Here is a 10,667-nt window from a genome sequence, read left to right as displayed (position 1 = left end):
CTCCTAGGAAGAACTTCCTTCAAATACCAAACACCTTTTTTCTTTCAACTTAGCTCATACTGGTTTCTCCATTTCTCCATTCTTTTAGTCTAAACCAGTGGTTGCCAAACTTCTAGAGTTCACAGATCATCCAATTCTAAGAAGAAAAGAAATATCGACTTGATCTGAGCCTCTCCTAGGTTTACTCACTTTTTCATTTGCCTTGTTAGGACATTAAAAGACAAACACACACGTGTCTTCTACCATGACCAACATTTCATAAAAGAAAGAGTATTTTAATAAGAAAAATGTTAAAAGGCTAAGATCGCAAAACAAAAGATAGTCCTTTAAATGGAGTACATTTCTTTCTATGAAAAACCACACGATATTTCCTTAGTTTTCTCTTTCCACCATAATCTGGTGAACGTTTTATTACAGATTACCATTAGGTGCTGTACCAGCATTTGGGAACCACTGGTCTAAACCCACCCAAACTATAATTCCTCCCAGAACGCTGTGTACGGGGCCTATAACCTTGCCACCTCAGGTAATTTTTGGTTCTCAGGGAGGGCCATTTCTCACGCTATTCCGTCTGCTTGGAATGCTCGCTGCCCACCTGGAGAGCCCTTAATCTGTTCTCAAATCCTGCCAGTTCCGTGATGTTTTCCTGACCTTCATCTTCCTGGGACATTAATTGTACCACACTTGGTGTTTCCACAGCACTCGCTCGTTTGCACTGGGCTCATTTATTAACAGGTCTAGACTAAAACTCCTGGAGTCCTAAGACCAAGACCTCGATCTCGCAGATACCTTGGCAGGGAACCTGGAACATAGTCATTTCTCCAGAGATGTTTTGATAAAAACCATGAAAAGGAGCCGGACTTGATCTGATGCGCAATAGACAACGATCATAAGTTCCTGGTCAGAGGAATGACACAATCAAAATGATTCTTTAGAAAGATTTTACTTGCAGTGGAGACCAGGATAGACCAAGGTGGGAGAAAGTGACATCATGAGAAATCAGTGATGAGAAGGGCCTGATGATATTGGGAATGAACACTGGCCTGGACAGTCTTGTTGTTGTATCTAACTTTTCTTTGGATTAGGAACACTAAGAAGTCCTCCCCATATACTTTCATTGTCTCCACCAGAGTGATGGTCACGGGGCTAGTTGATAAAATACTGTATGGAGGAAGTATCCGCAATCATCTTAGTCCTTGCGAATACCTAGGCTGCTGGCATCTTTGCTTCTCCAGATACAGGTCAGATGGGAGCTGTAGGGTTGGCCTGCACAGTGAAGTTGGCCAAACTGTTTTCCAGGATCTCCGCCTCCTCTTTCTGTGCCCTTTCCTCCCTCCCTATCCATCAACCTCTTCACAAGCCCTGTACCTTGTGTTCTGTTAATGAAACCCTATCTGAGAAAAATATTCAATTTATCACTTACGCCTGAAGGTGACATGATACGTAGGTGTTCCCTCTCCCAGAGAGTAGCTGCACATCAACCTACGGAGGGAGAAGAGCTACACTGTCCAAGGAATTGCAGGCAGCAGGTAGAGGTATTTTCAAGGAACCCACATGGAGTCTTTCTTGGGCCACTGAAATCACAGTACTAGAAGTGACCACCTATGCCGTTGGCACAGACTGACCTTGGCCAAAGCATGGTAAGCATAAAGAGTTCATTTGATTCCTGCTCAACTCTGGAAGGGAGATCTGAGATCATATATGTTGCAAATGTGCTGTGCTGTTAGTTACGGTGTTTCCATCATACATTGATCCTCAGCTTCCTCATCTATAAAATTAAGGGGTCAGATAAAATATAATATAAGGTCTAAGTTTTTCTGCCAGCTTGGAAATTTTGTGGTTATATGATCATCGGTTCAATGCTTTAAAAAAAAAAAGAGAGAGAGAGAGAGAATGTCAGCCAGAAATATTGAAATCAAATTTTATTTTTGGAAAATGACATTACACACATCTTGCAAATGTACACAGAAATGAGAATGAAATGAAGAACAGAGCTTGAGAGCCAAAATGATTGCAAGAGCAGCTCCGTGGCTGCCCGGTGTTGAACGCTGTGAATCCGCAGCACTCACAGTTCACAACACGTTACACACATGGGGAACTTCTCTAGACTTTGAAGTCCTCTGACCAAAGAAAGCCCTCATCAAATTGCGGAGGGAGGAAGAGGGATATTAACAGGCACAGGAGATGAAAAGGGTCTGCTCCAGCTGGCTTACACGGGCCTCGCCAAACCTACCAGTCCAAGTGGGAACAGCAAACCATAAAGGAGGATGCCTTCTTGGAACACTGCTTTTGAATCACAGCCTAAGAGCGGGCTAGGCATTGCGTGGGAAACCAACAGCAATGCGTATAAACCCAGGTCCTTGTCTTTTCTGGCTATAACTATTCTAAAGGGGCAGCTAAAAATCCCTAAATATCTACTGTCTTTCTCTGTTTTCCTTTTCTGTTTTAAAAATAGTTATTGGTCACTGGTCAAGCAGAGCCTTCTGAGGACCTCTGAATATTTCAAAAATTCTGCAAGGATAAGGGACATCTTTGTTCACTGTCTTTAGATGATATGTGATTCTGAGAACTATTCAATTCTGCAGTGTCATCAGATGGCCAAAGAGGCTCCCAGGTTGCCATGATTTTTATGCAAAGGGGAGCCGGGTCTTTGATCACAATGCCAATCCTTGGGAAATGGTCAATAACTACTGAGAGAATGTTGAGAAATATCTCCCCCCCCTCTTTTTGGTTTGTTTGTTCTTTGCTGACTTGACTTGGCAAAAATTATTGGCCCCTAAATCAGTTATTTACAACCGTAAGACACCTGGGAGCAGCGGGAGGGAGAAGGCAAGGGAGGGAAGAGGGACCACAAGGAAGAATATATTCTTTTCAGAGGTTAAAATGAGTTATTTAAGAAATGTGATGCACAATACCATGCATTTACTCTCCAAAGCTAGTCACTAGCAAGCTAACGGCTCTAACACTACAACCACCAATTACAGCTGTTTTGCTACAGTAACTGAGTTCTAACTACAGCTATAGGGCAGAAAGGGTGGGCTGTTTCCATTTTAAACTTTCTCCCTTTGAAAATGGCCATAAAAGTGTTTTCTGTACAAGTTTAATGGCACAAAAAGGTGACCGAAAACGTTTTAAAGAACTTACCACACATGAGAGATGTGAAATTCAATCAAAACATGCATTAGTTGTGTACAAGTCATAAGGGATCATTGGCTTCAAGCTGCAATGTCTTACAGGACCGTACGTTGGAGACATTTTGGTATAACCTCTTACTTGCTCAAATCCCTTCAAGAGAACTTATAAAGAAACGGCATTGGAAAGGGCATTCCATACGGCATCGCTAAGCAGTGACATTCCCAAGGGCTGTGCACCCTGTTGAATAAATTAGAACCTACAAGATGGCTTCTTTAGTTCCATTAATTACTCTTACATGGACTGCCTGCACAGGATCATGAACAGTTGGCGTCAATAGTAAATGTTTAGGTGGATTTAGTAACAGAAGGAAAAATACAATTCAATTATGTGACTATTTCTTTTTATATTATGGAATTGCTAAATACCCTTAACATTTAAACCAACCCCAATTGCCTATCAGTTTAACTTAAAAAAATTCAATATTTGGTAAGCCTTATGTTTATAAGGTTATTATAGAGAGCTTATTGTGTAACAGTAAAACTTTAAACAAATTGTTCCCCCACCCAACACCAAATGACAGGAGAAATTACCTGTGGTTTCTCACTATATTGTATTGCAGCTTTTAAAGTTATGAGCAAATTAAACAAAATCAATTCATAGTATTTAGCTGATACGAATTCATAGGTGGATTCTGTTCAGCTGATTATTTCTCTGAGCACACTTCACTGCTCCACAAAATGGTGGACTAAAAGGAACCGCAAAGTGTTCTGTACAATGCCTGGAAGGCAAAAACCCAAAGATACGTGAGTTATAGGGAAACTGCTTGTGAGGATCTGCTTCGGGGAATTACAACTGAAAATGTTGAAGAAAGGGCCAGGATCGGATTGATTCCCACCAACAAACTTCTAACGGGACTCAGGTAGGATCAGGGCTCGTTGAGTCTGGAAATAACCTCTCGTCACCAAGGCAAAATCACAGGGCTAAGAAGAGGCATATGTCCAACACCTAGATGAGGAGGAAGGAAAAAAATTAAAAAGGGAGAGAATAAAAGAGAGAAGAATTGCAGAGGACAAAGGAGAGATGTTTGTACTGTGGAAAGAGAGCGTGATAAAACAGAGTATAAAACTGAGAGCAAATATGGTGAAGTAGAGAGAGAAAGAAAAGACTAAGAGATACACAGGGGAGGTAAGGTAGAGAGTGGCAAAAAGCCATTGATTTCCTCAGGTTATTAACCCATAAATGAAAAGTTCCAGTGCCTCTAAGTCTTTGTCTTAGTTTACAAGATGTTTGCTCTGACTTCTGTTGTGCTATCTGTCCTCTCCCAATTAGTCTGTCGTTCTCATCTGGAGCAGGAAGATGCCTTAATTCCCAGTGAGAATTCCATACTCCCCTAGCCCCGGGCGACCAATGTAAGACAAGACTGCTTCTGATTCCAGAAGATGTTGAAACCTATAGACTAAGGAATAAAAAGTTAGGCAGTTAGAAGGGGTAGGGGCTCAAGAGTCTTGTCATATGATAACCGGTGTCGCACTGCCTAGGCCACAGTGGGAGGCCTGCTTGGATCCGTAACAGAAAACAAGCAGGAAGAAACACCAAGAGGCCAAGTATAAAGACCACACTAGATCTTTGAGGATGGAGATAAGCTTGGGGACCAGAAGAGGAAGTCACCCTCTCCTGAAGAGACAGGAGGAGCAAAATTCTTTAGCCAGACATACTGAAAGACCGGCTGATGGAGAAGGAGCCTTCTGGTCTCTGAAAAGAAAAAGTGGAGGGGGCTGGGAGAAGCTGTCAAGTCTCAGTCCACAGTAGGTGGCCCGCTGGAGCCAGTGCTCTGTGCATTTTCCTCCCTAAGGATGTATCTTGGCTGCTGTATGGCGAGAACCTCCAGCCTTGTATCTACTAGGGAAGTGACTTCTGCTAGCCAGAGGAAGAATAAAATTGGGAATTCATTTTTAAGAAATGATTTGTGTTCTCTTGGTCCATGATAATAGTGCTTAGGGCTGACTAAGGGTAATCCATTGAAGGTTAACAGCACTGGACTGGGTCTGGGCCACCAGAAGCCAGAGAAAATGTTGGAGATGTACCTCCAGCCAAAAGGTAGGCGAGAGGAATCAAGGCAGTATTCTTGCTCCAGGTGGTCACAACTACGAAGAAGAGGAAACCCTGCATGGAATCGCAGAACAGTGGATGAGGCTACAGATGGGGTCTCCTTCTTGGGCAGAGGCAGAAGTGTGACAGCCTCAAAGTTTCATACCAGGAGAGAGACCTAGGAAGCCCAGCAATTGCAAGGCTCCATGGCTACACAGGTCTCAGGTCACTTCCGGCATATCAACGGCTAGGCCTTTATTCTATCTAGTTTCCTGGTACTAAAACATAGGACTCTAACCCCTCCCCAGTCCCAGATGAGCTTCAAAACAGTGATGGTTTACTTAGGAAGCCAGCCTAGGCCTCAAAGCCAAATCTCTTCATGCAATGAAGACAATACATGAGTGAGGCCTGGTCTTCGAAATCCAAGTGGCCCCATGTGGCCAAGGACAAGTTCCAATGTTTTTTTTTAAAAGAAATATCCATGCTTTTTATTCCCATGGCAAACTGGACAGTGAAGGAGGTCATTCAAACCCCACTGTCCCAGTGCATCAGTCTGGGGAAGTCTGTAGGCATAGATGTTTTTGAGGTGCGCTGAGCTTGGGGAACATTCTCATCAGTGTGCTGGAGCTCATCTTGGAGAATTGGGCATGCTTGTGCCCTTGGTAGATGCATTTTTAAAAAAGGATAAGCTATTTAGAAAAAAATCTGAGGGGGAATGGGGACATGTCCATCCAGAGTACTGAAGGGACTAAGAAGTAGACACAATTTTGTCCAAGGTAAGCACTGGATTGCTGGTCTAAGACTTGGGTTGGGTGATTCAAAGAAGGATCTAGAGGCTCAGACCCCTTCTTCTTGCCTTCTTCTGATAACAACACATCTCCTTTGAGGTTCCTTGGTTACTTCTGATTGAGGAGGAAAAGCAGGAAGGAGACAGAATTTCCTGAGGAGTGGGGTAAGCCCAGAAGGAGGTCTTTTGGAACTCAACTAACGAATACCTAGTTCCCAGGAAGAACCTTGCTGTGAGGAAAACTACGTCTTCAGACCTTGTTGCCCTGGTTTCTGCCATGGAAGGCCACAGGAGCAGTGTACACAAGAAGATAAGTATGGTGTGTACAGCACATAGCTTGCTATTTTAGTGCAAACACAAGGAGTCAATGTTTAACATCAGCCAGGGTACATTTCAGTCACAAAGCCCCTTGCTTATACCTGGAAACTGTCCCCATCAGGGCAGGATGGCTATGGGGACATTGTGGATGAGGGCAACCATGGTAAGGTCAGGTTATTTTCTCTAGTTTGTCTCACTCCCATATTTTAAAAGAAATCATTGCCAGTGAATGATAGCCTCACTCATTTAAAAAAATACTTCAAAGTCATCTCAGAAAGTCAGGATGAACAAAGCTATTATTCTTCCCTCCCTTCCTCTCTCCCATCCTTCTTTCCCCTGCTCTAGGAACAAGAAACATTTCTCTCAGCCTACAAAGACCAACCAGTACAAGATGAGATGAAGTGAGCCGACAGGGGACACCAGTCTTCCCCCATCCCATCTGAACAGGGAAGGAGCTCCGGGGGCTGTTCTGAGGGCTCCTCAAGGTAGGGCAGTGATCCCCTGTGTTGGATAGACAAGGTCAGCAATCCCACTGTTCCTGTTGGTCCTCAATGCCTCCTTCTCTTTGGGGACATCTGCAGTCCATGTGGATGGGAACCATGTGAATATAGGGAGAAAGAGCCGTATTAGGTTGCTGGGTGGATTTCCCACTGAGATCAGGGCAGCGGCACATGGCTCCAAGATGCAACATGACCCTGAGAAAGAATTCTCAGGAGCCTAGTGGAAGGCAATACAGTTCAGTGGGAAAAGGCCTTGGAATAAGAGCCAGGAGATGTGGGTTCTAATTCTAGCTCTGCCCCTAGCCAGCTGTGTGACCTTGGGGAAATTACTTTACCTCTGCATCTCCGTTCCTGGCCTGAAAACGAGGAATTTGGAGTAGATGATATGATCTTAAGGTTCCTTCCAGCTAGAAAACTCTATGATTCAATCTAGGCTAACACTAAAGTCCTTAAGGACACAAAGCAGTCATGCTAATGGCTATCCTTTCCAAAACAGTGAAGAGAAAAGGAACTTTTCTCTCAATTTACCCCTAGTTAACACTACTTATGAACTTGTTCAGCCCAGCCCCATATATACATTTTCCCTTTCTTTGTCCCTATTTCTATTTCTGTAAGGAAGAAAGATCAGGAGGTAGGAACAAGCAACAGATGGATTGTGTGTGTGTCTGTGTGTGTGTCCTAGAGGGAGGGAGATTGGGGCGGGGGAGTGGCGGCAAATCCTCGCTGAGTAACGTGCTCCTTGCTGCCTGTGCAGAAGGTAACACAGTGGGACTTTCGTAGTAAAACTGGGTTGGATAAAATTGAGAACCAATGACAGGGGTGAAGGTGCTCAGTAAGAACCAGATTTCTTTTTGCCTTGAAAATGGGCCAATTTAAAATGCAATTGTTAAAGGCTTGAATTTTGAACTATACCAAACTCCCCTAAAGTGGCAGTACAGAAACATTTCCTTATAATTGATTTTTTTAAAGGTAGAAATTCTATTATTTTTTTAAAAGGTAGAAATTCTATTATTATAGAAGACAATAATAGGAATTCTTTGATTATTATAGAAGGTTGAAAGATCATTCTAAAGAAAATACGGCCACTGAATATTTTCTAATGGTACTTATGCCACAAGCAGGGGAACAAGGGAACACTCAGAGGTGTAGCATGGACATGAGGAAATCTGAGTTTCTCCTCTGGTCCTGCTCTCTACCAGTAGGTCATTTGGCTGCCTCAGCCTGCATTTCATCTTAAATTGAAGGAATTGGACTAAATGAGATCTGGGGAAAGATTGTGGGTGAAATCTTTGGGGAATCGGGCCAGCAGTTTAGAAACAGACCTCCTACCACTCTCTACATCCTCCACCCCAAGTACCAATTTTTCCCAATTAACTACAAATTGCTCTGGCAGGCACTAAGCAAACCTTGAACTTCTAGAAAGAAGCAGGGGGTAAGTACAATGGGCTTCTTAATGGTTTCTAACAGCCTACAAATAAAGGAGAGGGGCAAAAAGAGATTCTCATAATTTTGGGTTCTCCAATGACCAGTTTTACCAGGAATCAATACTACCAACATCTGGGCTTTCCTTGAACCAAAACTGTTTTATGTAGCTAAGGACACCTGAAGCTTGTCTAGGGGCATCTGATCTACCCCTTCCATCACAAGTTTCCTCCTACCCAGTGCACATCAGCAATGCCACCAAGTTGTCACTGATCCATGTCGGGGTGTCCTGTAATATCTCCTAATTATGAAGCAGCTGCACACACACACACACACACACACACACACACACACACACACACACAGAGCAAGCTCATTCTAGTTAAAGTGGAGGAACAAATGCAAGTCATTCAATAGCCAAACGGCAGCTTGGCTTCAAATGCTGCGCCTTTCCAACTATCTGAACAATTACAAAGAAATAAGGACATCTTCATATCTGCTAAAAGCAAACACAGAACTGGCATGCATGGCTTTCACTTAATTTAGTTGCCTTTGCTATTATGGGCTATGATTACAGACAAAAAGCAGTGTTATGAACCTGTACCTCAAAGACTGAGAACTATTTCAAATGATCAGTCCTTAGCAAAGAGAAATCCTTTCTAGTGTTAAAAACAAGTGAAAGGACTCTCTGTCTTCAGTATGAAATATCAGGATTATAGATAAAAAAGAGCTGCTTAAAATATGCCATAACATTTCATTTAAAATATAATCAGAATGTCTGGTCCACATTGAAATTACTAATGTAAGCGTAACTGTTAAAAAGTTATCAAAAGACTGATTCTATTGAATTGGCCTCTGCTATTCATTTTGTTTTTTCCTGGAGGTTTCTGTTTGGCAGTGACAGCATGATTTCTAAACTACGTTATTCTTCTGCATTTTTTTTTTTTGGTAAATTTTCTGCATGTGTTTTTTAGACAAAAGAAAAATCACCAGTTTATAAAAAAGGAGCCTGAAGAGTTTGCTCCTGAAATATAGACACGAGGTTTTATAAAAAGGATATTGGTTTCTTGCTATAAAAAGCGACCGAAAGGTGTCAGACCTGAAAACAAATTCTCACAGTGTTTTCAGTGTTAGCTGTTGACAAGGCATTCAATAGAACAGAGATAGATGGATACCGTACGGTTTGTGTTAGACAGCCTCCTAGAGGAATCAGGTATATGGAAGCCGCTCACCCCCAACTCTTATTAATTGCTTATTGATTCTAAATTGCCCCAGTGGAGATGTTGACAAGGAATTCACTGTGCTGTATAAACACTACTGAAATGTCTACAGTGTTTTCCAATTTTGCCTGGTTTCTTTAAGGTAGCCCTGCACCGGGGTCCTAAGCATCTGGTGTCAGAATGACAAGTTGCTGGTGTTTCTCTCTCCCCCTTGACAGCCAGAATTGGCGCTAAACAACAAACTGGGGGTTCAGTCGGGAGTGAAGAGCCAGGCTGGGGAGCTGCCTTGCCGTCTTCCAAGGATCCTCCAGCATTCTTGAGATGGGGAGACAAGGGGCACTTGTATTTGTCACTCTTGGATTTGCCAATGAGTTTTCTTCCCCCACACACACATCTTAAGTGCCATGTATGTAAACAACTTTCTACAGAAGGAAGACTGTCATGTATGAGCAAAGTGAGACGGGGAAAAATAATGCAGGCGCCTAAGTATTCAATAGAAAGGTCATGGACTAGCACATTTCGCATCCTTGGAAAGTTACCCCAAAGGATGGTTATCAATCTATCTCTTATAATTGGTAACTGTGGATCAGTGGCCCAGATGACAAATCACAGGAAAATAAACCCAACATATTACAGTGTGTTTTTAAAAGTAACAACAACAACAACAAAATAAAAACTTGAAAGCACCAATAGCCCTGTTGGACACTTGAGCAGAAGTACCCTATTGTAACGGTAAGCTTGTACTCTGGACTCTGAACATTCTCCTCCTTCACATGGAATCACCAAGTGAGTCTGAGTCATCCAAGGACAGAGGCAGGTACAGGTCCTGTAAGAAGATAAGAGATAAAGTTAACTCTCCTTTTCTTAACATCTTGGGCTCTGGAATGGGCAAGATTATACGGATGCTTTTTCAAAAACTAATATTTTCTATAATTTTTATTTTGAAATAATTATAGATTCACAGGAAGTTGAAGTACAGGGAGGTAGCCTTGTACAATGTACCCTTCATTCAGTTTCCCCCAGTGGTAACATCTGCAGTTTTCCACGCACTCGTGTGTGTGTGTGCGTGTGTGTGTGTAGTGTAGTCCTATGGGACTTTACCATGTGTATATTTGTGTGACCATCATCACAGTCGAGATACGGAACCGTAGCCTTGCCAAAGGGCTCCCTCGTGCTACCCTTTATAGCTACATCCAC

General features: G+C 42.7%; 1 protein-coding gene across 4 annotated transcripts in view; it reads right to left on the bottom strand.

Moving 5' to 3' along the window:
* Positions 1 to 1,907: 1,907 nt before the first annotated feature.
* Positions 1,908 to 10,667, bottom strand: part of DCX (doublecortin) — a 120,135-nt gene continuing 111,375 nt past the window's right edge. For all 4 annotated transcript variants that reach the window (XM_030835731.2, XM_070044702.1, XM_030835732.2 and 1 more), the window contains one exon: positions 1,908 to 10,296. In XM_030835731.2, the coding sequence (XP_030691591.1) occupies positions 10,240 to 10,296 (57 nt within the window). In that variant the 3' untranslated portion in view covers positions 1,908 to 10,239. The remainder of the gene's footprint in view (positions 10,297 to 10,667) is intronic.

Source organism: Globicephala melas, chromosome X (genome assembly GCF_963455315.2).
Source record: "Globicephala melas chromosome X, mGloMel1.2, whole genome shotgun sequence".
NCBI lineage: Eukaryota > Metazoa > Chordata > Mammalia > Artiodactyla > Delphinidae > Globicephala > Globicephala melas.
The sequence above is the reverse complement of the archived record's forward strand: the minus strand, read 5'-3'. Positions and strand labels throughout refer to the sequence as shown.